This window comes from Copadichromis virginalis, linkage group LG17 (genome assembly GCF_057382275.1).
Source record: "Copadichromis virginalis isolate Kocher_CV1m ecotype Utaka linkage group LG17, C_Virginalis_male_GT1.1, whole genome shotgun sequence".
Taxonomy (NCBI): domain Eukaryota; kingdom Metazoa; phylum Chordata; class Actinopteri; order Cichliformes; family Cichlidae; genus Copadichromis; species Copadichromis virginalis.
The window spans coordinates 34,702,067-34,726,148 of NC_140634.1; the positions used below are offsets into that span (position 1 = coordinate 34,702,067).

The window sequence follows — 24,082 nt, forward strand, 5'->3', positions numbered from 1 at the left end:
AAACCGCTCGAACAAAGCTAACAGTGCGGCCAGTCCGGAGATGTTGGGCTAACTAGCTAGCTAGTTGCAAAGCTTTTTTATTTTCTTTAAAAAAAAATCTGATAACGTTGACTTTAGTTTTAGCTTCTTTGTCAGTGTCATGCGCTTTAAGTTTATTTCAAGCCTACTGTCTTTAATTCGCAGGGACAGACATGTAGGAGCACCACTCAGATGTACACGGCTACTGCAGTACCTCAGTTGTTAAATTCAGGTAAGTTTGTACTTAATCTGTGTGCACATTGTGTGCTTTCTGTTTATTACTAAACGCTTCCCTTCAGAAAAAAAGACGGTCGCGAGGTTGGTACAATAACCTTCTCACCCCCTCACCCTCCCAAAATGTGCTTACTTGTGTATGTTAGCTAGCTTTCTGGCTAAACGCTCAGGTTGCCTCTGATGTTGACTCTCCAGGATGAATGACATGAACCTCAGTCCTGTGGGCATGGACCAGCTCAGCGTGTCCTCAGTGAGTGCCAGCCACCTGGGTCTGCCCACCTCCCCCACGCACAATCCCATTCCCACTCCAGGTATGGAACACGCTGCTTCCTGCTCTTAATGCTGTAGCTGGGAACACATTAGACCGACCTGGTGATCTGTGATGGTCCACACATTTTGTCCTTTATAAACAAAACATACTCACTCCAGCTATTCTGCTTTTAATTCTGATTTCTGGAAGACCCAATAAGGAGAAAAAGTCACAAAGCATATTGTAATAATTATTTCTTATTGTTAAACAAAGTTATAATTATAAGAAATTTAGTTTGTTTTCTAACTGATACTTGTAAAATACTGACTCGTCATCAGAAGTTACACTTGCACTTAGATTTTTGTTAATGAAGGTATCAAGCTTGAAAGCATCCTGACAATCCTCACATATTTACATATATTTACAATATGGGTTGTGTAGAGGCCTGCTCAGACTCGTGGGGCATACATGACTGTGTCCAGATTTCTGTTGTCAGTGTTAACCCGGTTTCATGTACTAATTAAACAGCTATTGACAGTTATTTTTCACTTTATAGCTGGTGTATAAAATGTTTTTGTTTGCAGATAGATCATATTTTTCATTTGCATATTATTCTTTCTTGTCTCAAGCGTCAGTGTGTATTTACCTGTTCTTTGGTTTGGGAGTTTAGGTATGCCAGTGGCCATCCCCAGTCTGGGTCCTTCCCTTGGTTCTCTCCCTTCAGCCTTGTCTCTGATGCTCCCCATGGGTCCACTGAGTGATAGAGGGGTGATGTGCGGCCTGCCTGAAAGGAATTACTCCTTGCCCCCTCCACCATACCCTCACCTGGAAAGCAGCTACTTCCGACACATACTGCCAGGTGGGTTAAGGTTTCTCAGAACACTCATCTAGAGGCGAGGGCAATGTTTAATTTAAGTTGTATATCCCACACGGTCTCTGTGTTTGGTCTACAGGTATTCTGTCCTACCTGGCAGACCGTCCTCCACCTCAGTATATTCATCCCAGCAGCCTTAACATGGATGGGACCCTGTCTGTGCCCAGTAACAATTCCTCAGGTCTGGATCCCTATAGTGGCCCTGGAGGCCCACTGGAGCAGGGCCTGGTGCCCATGGACTCCAGACAAGTTAGTGGTCAGGCAGACCTTCACCAGACAGGTGCTCATGAGCTGGACTCTACAGGGCTTGCCATGGAGTCACGTGTCAGCAGTCCCATGTCTCCTGAGCGGATGGGGGAGGAATTGGCCTCAATGGATGGAGTCGGAGTAGTGCCGGTGCCTGACACCCAGCAGCAGCTCGGAGGGGGAAGGCAGCCCCAGCCTCACGAGGGCCTGACAGGGGTGGACTCTTCTGGTGGGGTGATGCCCCTGCATGGACCCCCTGTGCTCGAATTGCCAGTGGTAATGGAACAGGATCACATGGGGGGGCGAGTGGGCAACTCGGGGGGAGGGGGAGCAGGGGGACTTGGGGAGCAACTCCACACGAACGGGGAGCTGAACTCAGGCGTAGTAAGTGTGGTACTCACCGGCTCCATGGCCAACCAGAACCAGCTGGAGCCTGTGTCTCTGCATGGACACTCTGGGATGGGGCTGGAGGCCGTTAACGTGTCCCCCATCACTGCTGAGGTTTCTCTGGGGCCGGAAAACAACCTGGTGCTGGTGAACTCGACGCTGCAGCTCGAGGATTCCTCTTCCAACAAGGAGAACATGGTCAATGCTTACAGCATCTGTGAGTTTTTAACTTCAAGTCTCCTATCCAAGTAAAATCGATAGCTTATGGAGAAATCTTTAAAGCTAATGTGCATTTTTGTTTTAGGGTGCACACTGTGTGAGTGCTCATATACCTCAGACTGTCCTGAGCATGGCCCAGTCACTTTCATCCCAGATGCTCCCATCCAAAGCCGGGCTCGCCTCTCTCTCCCGCGTCCGCTGTGCCTGCGTATCTCTGTTGCCGACGAACCGCTCGGTAAGAAAAGAAACTTGATTATTAATGAGGACAGACCTCAGATGTTACTCTAAGCTCATGTTTAAATGTGCATGTGGTTGCACTCATAGGAGTTTTTGCACGGGACGTCATTCCACCAAGGACCTGTTTTGGACCAATGGTTGGCCAGCATTGTAGCAACGTGGACCTCTCTGATTGGCCGGAAAAGGACACACCTCAAATATGGAAGGTTAATCTTGTGGCCCTTTGTTAGGAGTGCAGTTGCCACATTCAATACAAAACCACGATGAAAGCATGGGAACGCATGATAAACAAGTTTTTCTGTCACAGATGTACCACAACAACGTGCTAGAGTTCTGCATCGTGACAACAGATGAGAACGAATGCAACTGGATGATGTTCGTCCGCAAAGCTCGGTGAATGCTCGTGTTTTTATATGCCATTGTTGCCTACATTACCCACAATGCAAATTAAAATTAACACGTTTTTGTTTGTGTGTCCAGGACACATGAAGAGCAGAATCTGGTGGCGTACCCTGCTAACGGTAAACTCTTCTTCTGCACAACCACTGAGATCCACCCGGACCAGGAGCTGCTCTTCTATTACAGCAGAGACTACTGCAGGCTGATGGGTGAGCGGACATGACTAAATATGTCTAACCCTCTGTATAAATTTAAGGAACCCTCATTTAGTACGAGTGTGAGTAAACAGCTGGACCCATTGTCTGACCCTACATTGGTGCAGTGGGTCCTAGGTACCTCCTGGTACACAATAATCATATGGTGAGAGTATGCAGGCAGTTCCTGGAGGATGAAGGAATAGATGCCATTGACTGGCCCACATTCTCAACTCTCTAACTTCCTTTTCTTTGGTTCTCAGGTGTTACACAGGTACCCGAGGGTCAGATCTGCCAGTGTGGCAAAGAGTGCGCCTCCTTCTCTGACCTTAAGTCTCATCTTGGCAGCCATAACAGTAACCACAGCCATACCCAACCTCCACACAGCCACAGCCCATCACAGCAGGACCACAATCAGCAACAGCAACCACCAACTCAGCAGCAACAGCAACAGGAGCAGCAGCCCCAGCAACACTCTCACCAGGAAGACAAGCTGACAAATGAAACCTCTAGCTCCTCCTCTTCCCCGTGGCCCTGTCACAACCCTGCTGCAGGGCAGACAAACACTGACACCGGCGCCAGCAGCGGGGGCGGCAGTGATAGAAACTCTGATAACATTACCTCCAAGGCAAAAGGTCAGGGCCACGTGCGGGAGAAGAAATTCAAATGCAGCATGTGTACTCGGGCGTTCATTACATCCACTAAACTCAAGGTGCACTTCATGGGCCATGTGGGGATGAAACCTCACAAGTGCGAGTACTGTAGCAAAGCCTTCAGCGACCCCAGCAACCTCAGGATGCACCTGAAAATTCACACAGGTAGGTACAGCGTAAATAGTGTAACTTCAGATGCTCGGCACACAGACTGATTAACACATGCACACATGTTTTCGCACTGACAGGTCAGAAGAACTACAGATGCACAGTCTGCGAGAAGTCGTTCACTCAGAAGTCCCACGTGGCGTCGCACATGCTCATCCACACCGGGGCGGAGAAGCTCAAGTGTGACCTCTGCGATCGAGCGTTCATCAGGAAACACGACCTGAAGCAGCACATGTTCTCTCACACACAGTGCGTCACTTCATTGCTTTAAAAGTCAACAGATGGATTGTACTCTCAGAATCCAGAGTGTCTAATAGTTGTTTTTAAATCTCCTTCATTTCTCAATGACAGTGAGCGGCGGATTCAGTGCCCAAAGTGCAACAAACACTTCCTCAAGACCAACCACCTGAAGAAGCACATGAACTCTCACGAGGGCCGCCGAGACTTTGTGTGCGAGAAGTGCAACAAAGCCTTCCTCACCAAATACCACCTCACGCGCCACCTCAAGATCTGCAAAGGGCCCAAGACAGAAAGGGGGTCCCGCAAGGAGCAGGACGCTGACGACGAAGACGAGGAGGAGGAGGAGGAGGAGGACGACGACGACAGCAGAAGAGGAAGAGAGAGACTGGTTGACTCGGCCAATAGTGAAGACTGCGGTTTAGATGTCGGTGGATATAACTCTGAAAAGTCCCTGTCACCCCCTCACTGACAACACTGTGCCTGTTGAGATGTTTTATTTATTTAAGTTCATAAAACTATCGATGTTTACCTTTCGTTTTTGCCAAATATAACTTTCTGAATATATAATAACATATTTGGCCATCAGTACAATTGAACTGCCACATTTTTGTCTAGTTTCTCACAAGAGCTGCTAAAATAATCTGAGATCTGACTGTATTTTCTTTCCTCTCATGACTCAGGCCTGTGTAATTACTGGTTTTCGGGTTTCATATAAGCTATCATTTATTCATTATTTTTCTCTTAATCTTAATTCTTCGGCTCACTCAGTAATGTGGCTGATAACCTTTTTTTTTGCTACAGAGTAATATGGTAGGCATTTATGGTGCATTATCCCACACTGGGTGTTAAAGTAATGTTGCAGCTTTATACTGTGTAATGCATATTTTAATAAACGAACAACTGTGCTATAGAGCAGACTGATATTTTTTATGTGTCATCTCATTAAGTTGCAAAGAAAATTTGGCAACTTTTTATCAAAATCCTGCAAATCTGTTAACTCAAGGACATCATCTAGGACTTTCAAATTAACACCATTCGCGCTTTACCGAGAGAGTAAAGGGTAGCACTGCTGATGTCAGCATTTTTTAGTACTGTTAACAAATTGTAGAGCATGTTTTTGTGACGTATGAAGTCGAGCATGCCAGCCAGGAACTAATGGCTTAATTACACTTGAGTGAAACTAGGAATAAAAATAATGAGAACCATCAGTGCTGCCCCTCAGCCTCCTGGTAAATGCACCAGGAAATGATAAATACATTTGAAAGTCTTCTTGAGGATTTCCCCCTTGAGTTATCAGATTTGCAAGATTTTCAGAAAAACGTTACCTTAAGGTCCAGGTCAACAAGATTTTAACACCTCTGAGATTTTTTTAGGTGATGCACCTATGGTATCGATTTGAAAATCCCTAATTGCATTGTTGGGTGTCCATGCTACCCGTCTGCCCGCCTGCCAACAATTCCTCATCAGCCTTCTACAGCGGAGGGGTAAAAGTCTTGTGACTAGGAAAATCGTAGTGTTTGCTTAGTGATTGCACTTTTTTTTAAATTCTGTAACCGACCACTTTAGATTGTAAGGCAATTGTACAGGTTGCCTGGTGGGACGCAACATGTTTCCAAACTGACTGCAATCACTCGCCAGATAATTTATAAATGCAAACTGATTTCGCACACACTGCAATCACTCTGAGCCAGCTACAGCGATTGAGCCCAACTGAGTGCCTATTTCATTCTGAAGTTAAGCAACCATGTCACTATTAGTAGAGGAATTTCAACATTCATACTCCAATTGGAGAGAAAGTTGGGGTTAGTATCTTGCCCAAGTAAATTTGGCATGCAGACTGGAGCAGCCAGGGATTGAACCATCAACCTTCTAATTTGTAGATGTACTTCCTGAGCTACAGCCATCCCTACTTATTGTAAATTCCAGTAAATGCAGACAGTAATAGATTCTTTTTTAAAATTACAGCTAATAACAATATTTCCATAAAAAGAATGGATTTATTTGCCAGCTTGATTTCATTGAATGCAAGCTGATTGAAACCAGACTTACTGCTCTGAAGAGAACTCACTGTGACCTGGTTCCCATCTTTGAAGTAACCACTTCAAAATACCACCTTAAACCATTTGTCCCCTCAGTGACTTCTCACAGTCCAGGCCCTGAGATGGCAAAGCAGCCCAAAACCATGATGCTCCCTCCACCGTGCTCTACAGTGGGAATGAGGCTTTGCAGCTGATGTCCCGTACCGTGTCCCCTCGAAACAGTGTTGTATATTTTTGTTTCTCCGTTTTTTTAAATTTTGTTTTGTTTTGAACAACTCTTCCAGGATTGTTTCTTGAGTTCTTCTTGTAATCTTTACAGGACACCCTCTAAAGACAGTAGCAGCAACAGTCATTTAGCTATCAGCAGTTTTTCTTAATGTGAATTGATGATCATTCTTTTGTTCACTTTTCCACCAATGTGAATCTCTGTACTTCTCATTAAGTGATCAACTACTGGTTGTAACAGATGGCTGCCCCTCCCTGAGCCTGGTTCAGTTTAAGGTTTCATCCTGTTAAAAGTAAATTTGTCTTCCCGCTGTTGCCAACTGCTAACTTGTTGGGGGTTCGTGTGATTGTTGGGATTGTCTTGCTAATAATATAAATATAAATATAAAACACCTTGAGGCAACTAGTTTTGTGAGTTAGTGCTATATAAATTACATTGAAATGAACGTAATTAAAACTGAGACATGGGCTAGTCTCTCAAATTTGTAAGCCTTTATTATAATGAGATTACTTTGCTTCAAGTGTCTTTTGGAGAAGTACTAAACACTATTGCTCACTTATTGCACTTACTCAGTGCATTCAGTAAAGGAAAAAAAAAATTAATTTGCTCATGTGGTATCAGTTTAGTCATGTTGTGTCCATCCATTTCAGAGAGTATCTCCAAACATGGAGACATTTCATTTCATAAAGAATCAATGCAGTGATCCAGGTGTATCTATTATTCAACTGTACGTCTACATACAACTGAATATATTCACAGGGTCTCTTACAGTTAGAATATGATTTATTCACGTGCCCAGCAAGCACATTTACAGAAACTAGAAGGTGTTACGGTTCAAATGAAGCCTGGGCATCTTTTTCTGGACTTGCAGTTGTTATTTAATATACTTTTACATTTTAATTAGACAAATAGTGCAGGAACAAATTTGTGGGAATACTTGGATGTTGACATAACCCTAAATGTATCATCAGCAGCAGAGAGCATAAAGTGGTCAAAGTTAAATGATAGTCATGAGGAATTAACAAATGCAGCACATTCAACACGTCAGTCAAGTTATTCAAAAACCTTCCCGTCAGGCTGGTTCACTGCATACAAAGCAAAGAAAAAAATAATGTATCATTTACTATCATTTATTAATTTAAATACATATTTACATGCAAATAACTGTATGATATCCAGTTAAATGTAAGTTTGGGGTGTAATACACGTGTAAGCTTATAGTCAGCAGTTCTTCAGTGCATGGAGTTGACTGAGGAGAGCGTGTTTTTCCTGTTCTAACAAGGATATTTGACAGTTCTTGTTCTTCACCTCCTGTTAAAACATGAAAAATGACAATGTTACACAAAGGGACAAATCATAAGAACGCTGATGCAAAACTTATTCACGTAACTTTATTAAAAGCTCTTAAAGAAGATGTTTCAATATTTAATTAAAATATATTTCTTCTACCTCCTTGAGGGTTGTTTCTTTACCTGAGTCAGTACTGAGTTGTGCCACCGGAGGTCACTGTCTGCCACTGCTTCAAGCAGAGAGGGGTTGCTGCCGGTCATGGCGTTAGGCTCACTCATCACAGAGCCCAGAGAACCGTTCACCCGCTGGATACGAGACCTGAGGAGGCAGGAGCGAGCCTGAGGGCAGGCACACAGAACTGTTAGTGGGCTTAGAAACACCCGAATGGATGCCAAGCACAAGTCTCATCTTTATGATTGGTGAGGAATGCTCTCACTAACAGATGAAAATGAAATAGATGCTTAAAATGATGTAATTACAGGAAATGTTTGTCGTTTAGGAATGAGGCTGAAGTCTTGCACAATTTTTCAGATATTGACCACTAAACTTGGACGCTGTGCATGCTAAAATTTATGGTAAGGCCCGATGCAACTTCCATCCTTCAGCCTCGACAATAAGGCAGCCAGTTGTGATTGTGTTACAATGACAAGCCTTTTCAAAGTCAGAAGGAAGTTAAGACTGTAATCATTCATCGTTATTAAACATGACAGCCTCATGTCAGTAAAATCAAAGAGGCCCTTCTCTGTACCTCTGCTCCATCTTCATTTCTGGAGACAAACCCACTTCTGCTTTCGATGCTATCCTGCCAAGCCCTGTTCTCCTCCAGCCGCTGGAGATACCAGAGCCGAGCCTTCTCCAGAATCTCCAGACCAGACCACAGAGCGTCCTTCTCCTTCTCCAGATCCTTCAACCGTTTAATCTGAAACACAAAGAAGCAAAATGAAATGGAAAACTTTGTTTGTGCTGAGTTATATGATAGAACCAGTTTTGGTATGTCCCTGTGTACTAGGCTAACATGTTTGACCTTCAGGTTCATGTATAGAAGCATGTAAACCAGAGGCCCCGAGGCACTGTGTACCAGGCAACACTGAGCAGCAGGTGGCCTTTAGCTCTTTAGTCTATGCCCAGCGGGGTTACAGGCTCTTTAAATAGGCTGAAACAAAGACACACAGTGAGAAACATGACATGTGGCGGTGGGGCTTCATGACTTCAGACCATTAGAGTCACTGTAATCTCAACGACAGTGAGGCCGAAAACTCTATTCTCTATTTTAGAGTTAATAGTCTAAATTTATTCTGGCTCGGCTGCTGATCGTTAGTAGATTTACTGCTAACAGAAAACTGGTTACACTGATCCTTCAACAGGAAGCTGTGAAGATCGAGCTTGACATGTGGGAATGTGTCACTGGGATGACTGTAGAGTCACGCTACCCCGAATAAAGCAAAGATAGAAATGACTGAACGCAACCTGACTCAACACACGCACTTTATACATACAACGATGCGCATCACCTTTACGTGACAATTCAACTTGTCTGAAAAACACACAGTGAGTGAGTGTGCTGTTCAAATGGAAAACAAATTTAAAAAGCTAGAAGTATTAATGAGACATGCTCTTAATCTGAATATTGCTAACATGACCTCTTAATCCATGGCTGTCAACCTTATGTTATCAGTTTGCCACATATGATTCAGTTATGATAGTTAACCAAAAATGTACATTGTGAAAACATTCAACTCTGAGAGCCTTGAGAAAAAGAGATCAGGTTCAACATTATCTACAAGTTTGTCACATTGAGTCGGCTTACTGTTATCACAAACAAACACTACATTTAAAAAAAAAAGAAAAGAATGGAGAAAGCATATACACCACTGGGCTGGTTAGCTGTTAGTGAGAAAACATGCACATTTGCTCTATAGTTTTCTCTGCTTTCTTGTCTCAAACGTGTTAATGTTTAAAAGAAACAATTAGACTTGCGACTATTTCTATAGGATTGTGCCGTGACCTTAACCCCTAAAATCCACATTTTTCCAGTTAGAAAATGTAAAATTCATGAGAAGTAAAAAACGCGGTGAGCGTGATATTTTATGCTAAACATACTGACATTAGCAGAATATAGTTTCCCTACCACAAGAGAACAACTGCAAAATATCATGGCAATTCCACAGGCAGTATCAAAGATGAAAGTAGTCACCGTGACCTCAGCTGCCATATATGGAAGAAAGGGTGGAGCCCTAATTTATCAAGCTAACTCTAGCTAGCTTGGTCAGAAAGCTGCATTCACAAACTGTTTGGGTGCAGGAATATGTTAATTGAGCCAATTAGTGCTGAGACTAACAAGCCAATTATACAGGCAGATGAGTTATTAAAAAGAGAAAACTACCCACACAGGCGCAAACCCTATTTTGTACCAGGCAGTAAATATGCTTTTTAATCTCTAAACTTCAACCTTTGAATGTATGAGTCTGTGGAGATTAACTTCATTTTGGTGCCAGCCTCAAGTAGCAGCTACAGGAACTGCAGTTTTTGCCACTTTTTCAGCTCTGGAGTTTGCCCCTTGGTAGCTAGCACCTATTAAACTTCTCTCCCATGGATAAAAATATAATGGAAGCACTGTTTAAAATATAGTTTTTGTTCTTCACTTTCTTTTTAATTATCGACTGAATGGTGACTGATATCACTGCACAGATATCAGGCTGATCTTATTTTTGATGCCTGGTGTGATTTTCTGATGGTTGTGGTGTGTTGCAGGGTACACCATCAAGACTATAGCTGTAATAGCTAACTATATACTATTTTAATAGTCAATCAATTGTTTTGTTAATTAGGTCATTTGACATCGGTGGCAGGAGGTTGTTACTTATTATTTGGCTCATAAGCGTAAACCTTTTTTTCTTAAATGTTAATAATGCAATAATAGGATAGTTTAGAAATGCTGTCATAACATATTTTATTCAGCAGAGCAGCTTCAACATTTATCTCAGCACTGTTTGCAGCACGTGCAGCAGAGTAGCATTGCAACTGAACAGAGGGTGGTGCATCATCATTATATGAATCCAAAATGTGTCTTTTCAACTAACAAAGCTGTTCCCCAATGGTGTGTCGAGGCACACTTCTGTGCTGTGTGAGGCAAGTCTAGCTGTGTGCTGGAATTCAATAACAGTCAGAACCTATTACTGCTAGACAAAAAGATATGGATGAATTGTTAATCCACTGTTTCAGTACTTTGGAAGCAGTGTTTACCTGAGGCAAATCATACAAAAAAAAAAGCTTTTTTCACAGCTGCCAAAAGTTGGATGTTATTACAGCATGACACATGAAAAACCTGACTGACAGTGAGAGTAGAGAGCCCTGAGCCTGAGCCTGTCAAGTAACTTGAGTAATACTCCACCAAGCAATATAAGGAGGCACTTAGAAACCACAAAATCCTCTTTTGCAAAACTTATCCAGCTTTAAAAATGCTGAATTTTTACCATGCCTTTTTTTTGAAAGGCATGGTATTCACCAGTTGAGTTTAACACAGAACAGAATAAATGTGATAAAACCTCAGACGGCAGCAAAAATGTGCAGATATCATGTTAGGCATATTATTAAAATTGCCTTTGTCCTACAGTGCAATCAAAGAATGAACTGAGGATATCTCGTGTGACACTGAATTAGCTTTATGCAGACATGAAGACTTAAAATTGGACGTTTTTACCTCTTTGAATTTGCCTAAAAAGTTAAAAAAGTTTTTTTTGTCTGTGAGACTACACTTGTGTTTGCTGTCTGTTCAAAGATTAATGAAAATAATTGTTTAACAATCTCAGTTCTAATCAACAGATAAGATTTCTGACATTTCTGTCCCTGCACTTTAGTTGTTTGTGTTTCTTGGCACTCGTTCCTTGTAGCTTGTAGCTTGTACCGGTTGAACTTACTAGTGAAATATGCTGCCATTTAGCCTAGATAAACTTGTCTCTTTATAAGAATACTGTAAAATAATGAGTAAATGAGTCAAAATCAACACAGAAATGATGGATGTTACATTCCAGAGAAGTGGGAAAAGTCAGGTTATTGCAGGTTGGCCAAATGTACCAAACTAGTGACACTTCCCCAGAGACAGAAGAGTCCATCAAAAGCATGTTTAGTATACAACAGTTTGATCATTCATACAACTCCTAAAAAAACAGGGAGACAAAACAGATGATGTATAGACACACAAATACCACCTCTATCCTCACCCATAGGTAGAAGCGAAGTGCGTCCACGCTGCACAGACTGGTCTTAAGCGGGATGATAACCACAGTGTAGGAGCCAGAGCTGGAGGGACGATAGGCCATGGAGAGCTGATCAGTCACTGACAGCTACTGCTACCCCATACAGCTGGGTTGACCACAAACAACAAACCATAGCTTGCCACTGGCTGACTCAGAATAATACCGCGGGGAGAGAATGAGTGTGCATGAGTGAGTGAGAGAGAGAGAAGGCAGGACTGGAAAAAAAAGCAGCACGATACACAGGCGCAGGCAGCATGGTGCCCCCGGGGCGAGGTGATGAAAAATTCCACATGTCACTGACTGGTTGATCGACAACCAGTGACAAAGAGAGGGAGAACCGGGTTGGAGAGGGGGTGAGACTGGCACTGCCGGATCAAATATGAGAGAAAAGACAACAAAAGGTGAAAAAGCACCCAGCAGGAAATATGAAAATGAAGCTGCGGATGGGAGATTTGAGGGGAGGATACAGGTGTGGTTACACACTTATCAGCTCCTGATGTGTTTCCATCAGTGTCATAACAGCAGGGGGGGGGGAGCTTGTTTATCCCAAATTTACAGCAGAAGGCCAGAGGAGGAAAACAAGGCTGTGTTTCACAAACACTGGATTTTCCAACAAGATACGAAGAAGTTGTCCCTCAGCTCAAGGAAAATCATGCTAATCTGCAGCTAGGTCCAAAGGAAGGGCACGAAATCACTTTCTTGTTAGTTTCAGGTGAGCTTTCTGTCCCAACATGTTGCCTGGAATGTGACATAACCTGAGGATGAGAGATCAAGCACAGAGGTGTGGAGCACTGAATGGAGCTGCTAAACAAACTTGACTATGGCGAGTATAGTTTGGAGTTTGAGAGCAAGTACAGGAGATAGAGACTTCAGTAGGCTCAGTTTATTGACACTAACAGCATTACTATCAGCGCTCAGCTGTTCAGTTAGTCGATGGCAACACAGAAAATCAGCAACACATGTTATTCATTAGGGCCTCAGGCTAAAGTGGCTGTTATGGATCCAACAGCAGCCCTGTTGGAGAGATTTTAGTGCAACTTGTGAGGGAAAAAAATATATATAGAAAATAAAATCCCCTACTGTGCCCCCTCAGATTGGTTCTACAATTAACCTCTACAACAATGTGTTAAATATATGTTATACTAGCGTTTTGCATCAAGCACAAAACTACCATCAATGAACGGACAAAACCAAACTTTGGAGGTACCCCTCCTGTTTTGTGTGAGGGCGTTTTGTGTTCAAAAGAGAGGTCATTCATTAGCTTGTGCAGCTAAGCTATGGACAAAAGTGCTCCCTTTTAAAGTGGACACGAAACACTACATGCATAAAGGCTAATTTACATCATGGATTCCTGCACGTTATACAGCATCCAGAGGATAGTCTGTGTATTCAAACCCACCTCTGGCGCTGGTGCCCTACCCTCAATTTTAAATGCATATAGACACTGAGGGTTTTCGGGAGGAGCCGTGCTGCTCTCTGGCAGGAAGCACCATGCCCTCCTGTGTTTTAAATGCACTTCTTCACTCACCCCCGTTCTGTTAACCATCAGGGCTGGGCAGCTGGGAGGAAGTGCTGGCCGTCGGATTGGGGTCTGGGATGCGGGGCCTCCCTGCTACTGCAGATAAGGAGGCGATCTGCTTTCCTCCACCCCAGAGAGAAGGGTTACATCTCCTGGGTCTGGGTACGGTTTGCCCCTCTGGGGGCAGGGGTACACGGACCTGGGATATAGAGTATGTTTGGGGAGTGTGAATGTGTGTACAGTGTCTATTTATGTTTGTCTCTACGTCGGGTGAGTGCTGAGTATTTGTTCGTGTATATGGGGGTGGGAATGCACGTTTGTGTCTGCGTGCACCTGTTCACCTCCCCTCTCCACACTCTCTGCCAGTGGCTGATGCTCTGAGAGGTCGGTGTGTTGGTGTTTCTTGGTGTTTCTTGGTGTCTGGGGCTGGGCGCTCATGTATGTACTGGCTCACTCCTGATGGCCTCTGGGCCTGAGGCCTGAGAGGGGTCACTGCAACCCTCTGCTCCGTGGCTGCTGGGTGACCTCTCGTTTGGGGCTCTCCTCAGCTCTTCCCAGGAGGGTGGCAGACAACAATTCTGATGGCTAAAGATCCAAACCTCTGTAACAACAGCATGATCCGAACATTTTAGATGGCATAGGCAGCCGTCCTAAATTTTTAACTTCACGAAACCATGACTACAGATGTGTCAGGGTGGCCGAGCGGTCTAAGGCGCTGCGTTCAGGTCGCAGTCTCACCTGGAGGCGTGGGTTCAAATCCCACCTCTGACAGCAAGTAGCTTGTCTGACACTGTTCAAGTAAAGATGCTGGTGTTGTGTCAGGTCTAATTCCGCGTTGGTGAGTTTTGTAATAATTGACTTGTAATAGCTGACATGTACAACAAAGCAAGTCATTAATTTCATGTCACTAATATATTTACTGAAGATATATAACTGTCATGTACACTGTGCTAACTATTTATTAAAGGCACTATCACATACTGGTAGAATCACTTTCTTTTACACAAATCTGCAAATTTGAAATCACTGGAGCAACTTTATTGTCATTCGAGCATTATTGGTAAAATCAGGGCTGACCTTCTTTTTTTATTTACATGATCTTTATACCATTAAAATGCAAGTTAACCACTAAAGCTAATATGATTCATTTTGTTTTCCAGTCAACAGCACAATCCAATGATTTCCAGCTAATTTTCTAATGGCATTATTTTGGCACTCCCATGGTGTAATGGTTAATGCTTTGGACTTTGAATTCACTTCAAAACACATTGAGATCTGCTTTTATGAGACCAAAGTTCTAAGCACCAACCATAATATCATATCTGTAACCTCTGTAACAGCTGCATGTATTGAGGGCTTAAGATGAAACAGGAAGCTCTGTGGAATTATCTATATCACCAAAAAGCGCTGTGGAAGATACAGATGGTTGAGCAGGTTAAGGCGTAGATTCGACTGCCACTACTGCATTCAGGTGTTTTCAATGCGGGAAACTGACTTGTTCAGATGAACAGGGTACAACTATTCTTAGTGTTACTCTGACAAAATGCATTTGAGATCTAAATTTCTCATAACACAGGTCTCTTAGTTGGGCACTGTTCAACCCTGCATAGTGACTAGTTTTGTAATGATGAACAGCATCTTCATCTTTCATTTGCTACATGCGAGAAACTTGCTGTCAGAAGTGGGATTTGAACCCCCGCCTCCATAGGAGACTGCGATCTGAACGCAGCGCCTTAAACCGCTCTGCCATCATGACACAATAGCCCATGAGATTTGGCAAAATGATAAATACCTGTGCTGGTTCATCTTACTCTGGAAGACCTGACAAAGTCACACCTTTCACAAAGTCACACAATTCAGACAGACATTTGTAAAAAACTGAGAAAAACCTCAGAAGTTAGCCTCCGGTTTACAGTTTTCTTCAGTCTTTGTGGTCTGCCTCATGAATGTAAAATTGCTTGTGTAGCCAAACAGAATTCCTGCAGTTTGATTTCCATCAGTGTCCTGAGTTTGTCATTGTTTATGTGATTATTAAAAATCCATGAATGTTTTATTGTTTATCTGACAGTGCATAAACAAAATGATCACACACGCACACGTCCTTCTGCTAATTAAGAAAATCTCATATCAGTAGTTATTTGCTTTGCCATTACTTCCATTATTGATGGACACTACTCTAATGTGATGACGTTAAAAGCTCTGTGAGTGAGGCTGCTTCTTGCCAGGTGTGGTGGTGTGTGCCTGTAATACAAGCTACCAGGAGACTGAGGCTAGAGGATAGTTTGAGCTCAGGACCTCTGAGCTGCAGCAGTATATCAGGCATCCTTGCTCAGCATGGATATGGTGCACCTGTGGGCCCTGGTACCACCAGGTCATCTAAGGAGGCCTGCACCGGCAGACAGAGCAGGTGAAAGTAGGATCAAGCTCATGAATAGATGCTGAAGATCAGCCTGAGCAATGCAGAAGAAGCAAGTCTTTATGCACTACTGATTCACACAATGTTTTGTGCTCTCAGTGCATGAAGCATTAAAAACCCGCAATTATTCCCAGTGCTATCCATTTAGGATCTGCGTTTCCCATCAGCTTTCTTACAACTTATGTGTGAGAAATAAATCCATGTTTACATGTTTGCAAATTTCTTAAATACTGAATGAAATATATTTTGAAATGCTTTGTCACAGGAGCAGGATTTGAACCCACGCCTCCAAGGGAGAAGGCAACCAGAACACAGAGCTTTTGCTCAGCTACTGAACACTGATTACAAAGATGCTTGAGCACGCTTTTATCTGTCAATATATCATAATATACAATTGAATGATCTCGAATGCATAACCCTAAACTGAATGGAATCTGACTTATGTATTTAAACTTGAGGTCAAATAGCCTTAGAAACAAATAGCAACTCAAACATGCACACACATGCATTCCTGATGAACTATTTCCTGCAAGACCTAAATGCAACGCCTTAGACCGTTCAGTCATCTTGACTCCAGGTGGTGTGCAATTAGTTATGATGGTAAGCCAAGACAAAAATACTATCCACTTATTCCACCTCCTCACTGAAGGCACACCTGAATAAGCACAACACATAGCCGCTGGTAATACAAAAATGCACTGAAAAGAGGAAAAGAAACAACCTTTGTGGTAGTTACGGGTTCAGGGTCTGCCATCACCATCTTTCTTATGAAGCTGCCAACAAGGCTGGGATGCAGGAGCTGGTGTGTCTTCAATGAAGCTGTCCCCACCCAGCAGTGCAGCTTCCAGTAAATTTGTATCATTGTAGTCTGCAACTATAACACACACAAATACACACGGGGCAGAAATATTGATGAATATAAACAAGTATAAAATGTAATATAAAAGAATAGATCACAACACAGAGAGGTGTAAGAAAATTTGCATTTACTTCTGAAGAGGACTCTGGACTCTGTATAAGGTGGCTGGAAGAAGACCTGCACAGTACAAAAATTATAAAATACTGGCGTGTGCTAGTTCTACTTCTCAGCCTCCGAGCAGACACACCTGTGGTATCAGTTTAAAAATCCTATGTTGCCTCATTTTGAAGTTATTGTATTTACAGGATTTTCAGAAAACTTGACTTCTGACGTTGAGATCACTGAGATTTGAAATTTTTAGTAGATATACTTATGATATTAATTTGAAGCTCCTACGTCACCGTGTTGTTGCGTTATCGAGAAACTTAGATGTCAATACCGACCGCCCACCAGGGTGATGACGATACCCTGTCAGCCTTTAAAATTTGAGGGGTAAAAACAAACAAGCAACACAATTTAAGTCATTAAACTCATTAAAGATGTATGCTACACACCCTGAAACCGCCCCCCACACTATCATGACATTCATGTCCGTGATGACTGCATTTGAATTTCTGACCACAAGTGTATGTCTTTGTGCAGTTTTGTTTCTTTCTTTTTGAAATACTTTGGTGAAAAGGACTGTTTGCTATTACGCTGCTGTATAACCTAAACAAACTTGCTGTGGGTGAGGTGTAACAGGGATAACCCCTGAGAGTGATACCATAGTAATATTTTAGCTGGAGTTCTGATGCTAATCAAACAATATCAAATTATTATTAGGATTCTAAGGTCTCACAATCTCTGATAATCGAGGACCAATATTTATAAAAAAAGAAGCTCAGAAAAAACAAAACACAACAAACCATAAAACCTCTTTTAAGCTGTTACTGTAGGCTGCTGGGAGACTGGCTATCACATTCAGTACATACTGTGTTTTGATTATTCAGTGGGTGCGGTTAAGCCTCTTTTGGCACTGTCCTGACAGGGAGGTCCATCAACATGTGTTGATGAACCTCCCTGTCGGTACAGTGCCCACCCATTGGTCCCACCCACTACATTATCACAGCGCTGTACAGTAAAGAGTATCACAGAGTATCATGACCTGGGTCATAATAGATAACACATTGATCTGAGCCATGCCAGCTTAAATGCACTTAAGTTAGGAGTTTGGGTCAAATGCAAAGAAATGCACTGGTATTTAATTTTTGCAATACAGTAGAATAGCAGGACTTGTTCATCTTGTCATGGTCAGGTCACTCACCTGAGACTTCATACCCCTTCAATTGCTCATTAGTGCAATCACATGACAGCAACTCAATTTATTACATGACTTGAACAAACAGAATGGGGATGAAAGGTCACTTAAGTGAGTATTTCAGAAAACTGAAAATACGTTTTTGGTGTCAGAGGTCACAGGAAAACTGCCTGACTGCTTCAAACTGACAGGAAAAAAGTAACTCAAATAAGCATTCCTAACAACAGGTTATGCAGAAGAGCATCTCTGCATCTGTGTGTAGTTTTCTGTGGGCTGCAGCAATAGAAGAGCATACTCCTGTCAGGGTAAAAACAGAAAACTGGGACAAAATTGGACAACAGAAAATTAGAAAAATGCTTTCTAATATTCTCCATTCCGTTTCCCTTTTTCCCCACAGCCTACTTGAAGTGTGATATAGGTTATGAACAGTAGAGGGAGCTATAAGTCCAAACTGCCTGCTGAAGAATACGAACTGTTAAAAGCTGACATTTTGTATTATATTCTCATAAGTCTGTGCCGCAGTAACTTCAACAAAACACCAGATGGAGCAACACAATTAAGTGCCAACTGAGAGACTTCCTCAAAAGTATGTCAGCTATTTTCAACCTTTCCTCACCCCCATTTTTTTAATGGGGATGTTTTCTTTCATGAGGAACAACATGTTCAAAGTATAGCTATGAAAAACCGACTGAACCACTTTTCTTCTCCCAAACGATGCAAATTTAGACAGAAAAGAGGACCAGATAAGGACCCAGAAAAGCAATTTCAAAATATTTATATATAAATATTACATTTATTTATATTCCTTTATATAGAAAAGTTACATTACAGAGGGAGGATTGTGTGTTCCATCATAAGACCTGTGAGTCTTGCCAAAATGAAGCCTAAAGCTTCATGAGCTCATAATATCCTGAGCAATAGATGGCCTGTTTTTTTGTACACAGCATATATGGTCATAAGTAAGACAACATACGATCACAAAGGTTTCCACCGTGGGCTCCCCTGAGGAGTGAATTCACCACATTTATTACATAAACGGTGCAAATTTATTCACACAAGCTGCAACTTTTCTGCCGCTCCTGTTTCCCCCCAGTCATGGTATAATACTTCGCAATATGTGCATACATGTTTGTAGGTTATTCATATTTAGTCTGAAGTTTCTAGCGCACACACAGACAATTTTATACACAAACACACAAACACAACAGTAACTCACTTCCTCTTAAAGTGAATCTTTTTAGTCACTACTACTACTTTGTGGCTGAGAGTGGGCCCCTGGTTGCTTCCTGTCTTGCTCTCTCACATACACACTTTCTCGCACACATATTTGCTCCCTCGCTGTCACTCCTGTGTTTCATGAATACTTATAGAACTGTTTGCAACAAAAAAAGAAGAAGAAGAAGCAGCTAACACGGACAGGCCACGGCCCCTCTATATAGCGATGTGAAACAGTCATGAAGAGTCACTGTCAAGCGGAATGGACACATTATTCCTCGCCACAGAAGCTGGACGCTCCCTTCGCCTCTACAGTCCAATATCCAGTGCGGGCCATTCTGGGCTCACTGTTCCAGATCATAGTTTTGTGGAATCTTAAACATATTTTCCCCCCAACCCCCTTCAACACACACACACACTTAAAACCAGTGATGAAAAAAATGACATGTCTTTGCAGTCTCTCAAGGGAGCTCATTACAGACTGGCTCCTCCTTGTCCTAAGAACCAAATATAAGCAATGGATAGGAATGGAACAAACAAGCGGTTTGAGAGGAAACTCAATCCTGAATATGATGTGTTCGTGCCAAAAATAATATTGCGTGATGAGTTGCAGGAAGTGTGCTTATACATGTACAATATATTGGCTGTAATCTGACCTATTAAGGCCTCATGGATGTAGTTTAGGGATAGCGCACCTACAGCCAGCACTTTTTCTCAGACATTGAGCTTCTTTTTTTTTTATCAGAGACTAGATAGTGTCATTACCTTTACTCTTGGAACTAGGTGAGTTTATCCAACATTGCTCAGGCCCACGAAACTTTAAATGAAAGTCAAGAATTAAAGCTGTCAAAGATACCAAATGTGTCAAACTACACTTTTTTTTAACAGCACATCTCAAATGTTGTTGCCCAATCGATGTACTTTACACCATAAGCCACATTCCCCCTGATTCTCACACACACACATACACACACTGTAGTTGGCGCCTGAATTGTGCACATACAGTACTTTCTTTATCATAAACACACATTGAGGGTTGTTTATTTCAAGGAGGGTGTTTGAGGCCTTACGGACTTTTCTGTGTCAGAACTTTATGTAGAAAAAGATGCTTTATGGATGTTTAGATCATCACACTGTTTGTTCAGTTTGTTTGCAATATTATCTGCAGTTTGTGCAGTATAATGTAGCAGAGCAGCAAATGGAGAAGTTATTAATGGGTTTGTATAATACTTTGCCAGAAAGGTAAAAAATAGCACCATCATTTCCCCTTTACAATATTACTCTAAGTATGTATTTACATGTAGACTTACAGGTAAACCTGTGAAAATGCTCACAGTGTATGTCGTCGACCAAATTTCAACGCAGGAACTTAATGCATTTAATGGTTAAGACGGCCAGCTGAAGTTCAAGGAAGTGCAATTAAAGTGACTTTGAATGTAAAATGCTTGTTGGTGCCAGACAATCTGGTCTGATTATTTCAGAAACTGCTGATCTGCTAGGATTTTTCCATACAGCTATTTCTCGGGTTTATAAGAGATCTAAAAAGCAACACAAAATATCAAAATATTCAATAACTGCCTGTTTTGTGTGTTAAAATGCCTTGTTAGTGCCAGTGGTCAGCAGATAATAGTTAGACTGGTTCAAGGGACTAGGATAGAGAGATTAACTCGAACATGTGTGCTGTCAGGAAAAACTCAAAGCAAGCTACAGCAGCAGAAGACAAGAGAAACTGAGACTACAACTTTCTTAACCTCACCAGTTGGACAACAGAAGATGGTAAACCCAGCATCTGTTGCAGCACAAATGGAGACGTCAACCTAAATGTGAAAGCATGGATCTGTCCTGCACTGTAGCAAAGAACCTTTGCTACAAAGAATTAAGGTTCTGAAACCAAAAGGAGGTTCCAACCCAGGACTAGTGGTGATTAAGAGATTTATTACACCATAAAAACAAGAAAACACAAGTACTTCAGAAAGCTCTTTAAAAACTTGTTTAAAACTACAAACTGAAAAACTGGACTTTTTTCAGAAATTAATCGGGCATAACATTAAACCTAAACCACATTTGTCTTTTCAGGGAAGTAACAGATTTGGATTCTTATTAAAAAATAAAAATATGCTTTTTTATATTTGTTTTTATTATTTTAGCATTAAAATATTATTTCAAGTTAAACATTTGTGTGACAAACAGTGAGGCGAAGGATTTCAGTGATTGACATACGACCTGGTAGTAAACACATTTGAGGGTACCCAACACAACTTTTGCAAGAAGCCATCCGTCAGCTTCAAAGTCACGAACGATGAGCAAAGTGCTTGCAGTATAGATGCAGCTTTGGACTACAAAACACCAAGATAAACAGTGTATTACAATATAAAGAGACACAAAGGATGAAAATCATTTTAAAAATCACATTTCCAAGCCTAGAACCACTTTTTAAAATCTCATATTAAGAGATATTGATCAACAAAAGGTGCAACACATCTTATCATTTACTCTATCTAATACAATGTATATGCAGAAAGGTTCATACAGGCTTTAGAGGTTGTTCCTAAGCAACCCAGCTGGCCTGCTTACCATGAATACCCTGTGGCCCCAAATCGAGGATTTTTAATACAGACTCCTGCTGCCCCCTTAAAACCCAAAGGCCTTTTCTTTTTTCCCCCAGAGATGGACATCTTAAACATTAATCGTCATATCATCTGCTCACAAAGCAAGAATCCGACTCACATATAGGTTTGATGGTGCTTTTCGTACTTAATTTTACAACTTTTTTGCCCCTTCTGTTTTCCCCCAGTCATGGTATAATACTTCGCTTTAAACTGAGCCATAAAAACAGGACTCAACAGGTTTCCATTGAAGAGATAAAGATGCCAGTTCACTCTTCCATGCAGATTTCTGATGTGATCGTCTCCGGTGAAAAAAATAAAAAAAAACTTTCTGTGAAACAATGAGATTAATCACATCAGCAAAGATTTGTGCCTAATTTGTCACGGCAGCATTGAGATTATTGGTTGCAGGCAAGGTTAACATGCACGCACGCACGCACACACACACACACACACACACACACACACACAAGCACACACAATCTTTCTCTCTTTTCGGCAAGTCATTAGCTCACCCCCTACCCCCCCAACTCATTCGTCCTCTCGGCCAGCCTGTCACGCACACTTTATCGAAGCTCACGAACATATTCCATACCCTCTCCTCTTCCCTTTCTCTCTCTCTTTTTTGCACTATTGTCACGCTCACAACCCAACCCAGTTCCACACGAGCACAGTCAGATGGAAACCAGATGTTCACCAGATGTAGATAAGGGCAAAAGCACAACAGCTGAAGCACCTATTTTAGCTCAGCTGCAGGGAGGAGAAGCAGACAGCCCTCCTGGACTTATGAATGGCACATAAAATATAGCTTCACTTAAGTTTCTTAGTATATTCCATGCAGTTATTCACCATGCAGTCACATTAAGCCTATATGCATTTGCAATGATTCAAATTTTGCTTTGGTTTTATTTAATGTTTCATATTGCCTTGCAGTGACTTTTGCTCTAGTTTTGACATTGAATTAACCTCAGTAAGACCAAAACAAGTTCCTCACACACACACACACACACACACACACACACACACAGAGGCAGAGATAAAAACAAAGGATGGATTTACAGCAGCCTCGCTCCGCCCTTCAGCCTTCCTCCTCCCTCTCCCCACGCCCACAAATACACTCTGCAGAAACAATATTTCAGAAAGCACCGCCTCAGAGAACAGGCTGTTCTTGAAAGAACAAGTAGTACTTTAAGTGTACAGATAAAATGCAAAGTGGGAACACGCTGAGTGCACACTCAGGAAATGGTGCATGAGACACCGCAAGTCTGAAAAAATAAATCTTAGAGTCTCCTGTCTGTATCTTTTCCCCCCAACGCTAGCCCCTCGAGGAGCCCCCAAAACAAACAAAGTCAGGGTCTCTTTGGGCAAATTTCATCTTAGAGCCATTCACCGTGACGACCAAGTATCCCCCCCCCCCAGTGAGCAGCTCTAACTAGCTGCCACCCCAAACCCTCGGTCTCTCCAGACCCAAAGCAAACTCTCTCAGACTCGCTCTTTCAACATAGCACATATATGAAAATAGTATATGACTGACTCCCCCACTCTCTGTGACAACCCCACCTGTGGCCTCCACAAGTGGAAACTCCCATGGAAACTCCTCACATATTTTTCACTCACAAAGTTTTTTCTTTTCTTTTCTTTTCTTTCCCTTTTTTTTTTTTTTTTTACAGCACTAATGTCCTGATTTGATTTTAACTCCACCATTGGCTTTGAAGGTGTGTCACCATTCAATATTAATGTCCTGCTAAGAACAGATTTTATGGTTTGCAGAACAAAAACATGCAAGTTAAGGTGAAAACCAGGCAAATGAAGAATTTTAGATGCTAAATATAGCAGGGCTGAATACTAAGGGAATTACAGTCATAAACAAAGTTGTAAAAACTGCAGTTTTTACAACTTTGTGTCACTTAAGCCTTTGTAGGCTCCAATGATAAACTGCTGAACTTTACAGCATTAAAACAAGTGTTTAAAACTTGGTAGAAAATCAGTTTGGGTTTCTGTGAATAGCCGCCCCCCCCTCCATAAGCACTCTGAATGAGGTGATTTTTTTTTCACATTCACCTGGAATAATTGCATTAGAGGCGTGGCAGGTCTGACAGGTGGATCTCACCGAGTAGGCTCGGCCTCATCCACTTGCCAGTAAACTGGACCCTTTTACTCTCTGTGCTACTGGACATTTTAAAAGGATTTTTTTTTTAACTTCCTGTGTCGTAAAACGCATCCAAGAAGTTTTTGCATTA

The 24,082-nt window shown here is 42.0% G+C and overlaps 2 protein-coding genes, 1 non-coding gene and 1 pseudogene across 4 annotated transcripts; 3 read left to right on the plus strand and 1 right to left on the minus strand.

Moving 5' to 3' along the window:
• Positions 1–186: 186 nt before the first annotated feature.
• prdm4 (PR domain containing 4) lies at positions 187–5,029 on the plus strand. Its single transcript, XM_085436804.1, has 11 exons — positions 187–250; positions 448–563; positions 1,173–1,361; positions 1,456–2,226; positions 2,314–2,463; positions 2,553–2,671; positions 2,773–2,858; positions 2,946–3,073; positions 3,322–3,876; positions 3,960–4,128; positions 4,231–5,029. The coding sequence occupies exons 2-11, from the start codon at positions 449–451 to the stop codon at positions 4,586–4,588; spliced, it is 2,640 nt and encodes an 879-aa protein (XP_085292930.1). The 5' UTR covers positions 187–250; position 448; the 3' UTR covers positions 4,589–5,029.
• Positions 5,030–6,880: 1,851 nt separating this feature from the next.
• On the minus strand, positions 6,881–13,365 carry LOC146689800 (suppressor APC domain-containing protein 1). Of its 2 annotated transcripts, none has more exons than XM_085437645.1 (4): positions 11,895–13,365; positions 8,423–8,593; positions 7,857–8,012; positions 6,881–7,695 (listed from the first exon to the last, which is right to left on the minus strand). In XM_085437645.1, exons 1-4 carry the CDS (start codon positions 11,991–11,993, stop codon positions 7,606–7,608), a joined length of 516 nt encoding a protein of 171 aa, XP_085293771.1. In that variant the 5' UTR covers positions 11,994–13,365; the 3' UTR covers positions 6,881–7,605. The 2 variants fall into 2 exon arrangements, with proteins under 2 accessions (XP_085293771.1, XP_085293772.1); XM_085437646.1 differs by lacking the exon at positions 11,895–13,365 and adding an exon at positions 9,803–10,210.
• Positions 13,366–14,137: 772 nt separating this feature from the next.
• On the plus strand, positions 14,138–14,220 carry trnal-cag (transfer RNA leucine (anticodon CAG)). The gene has a single exon. It is a non-coding gene; the product is annotated as a tRNA-Leu (tRNA).
• A 1,449-nt stretch (positions 14,221–15,669) lies between these two features.
• On the plus strand, positions 15,670–15,928 carry LOC146689802 (signal recognition particle RNA; annotated as a pseudogene).
• Positions 15,929–24,082: the final 8,154 nt, after the last annotated feature.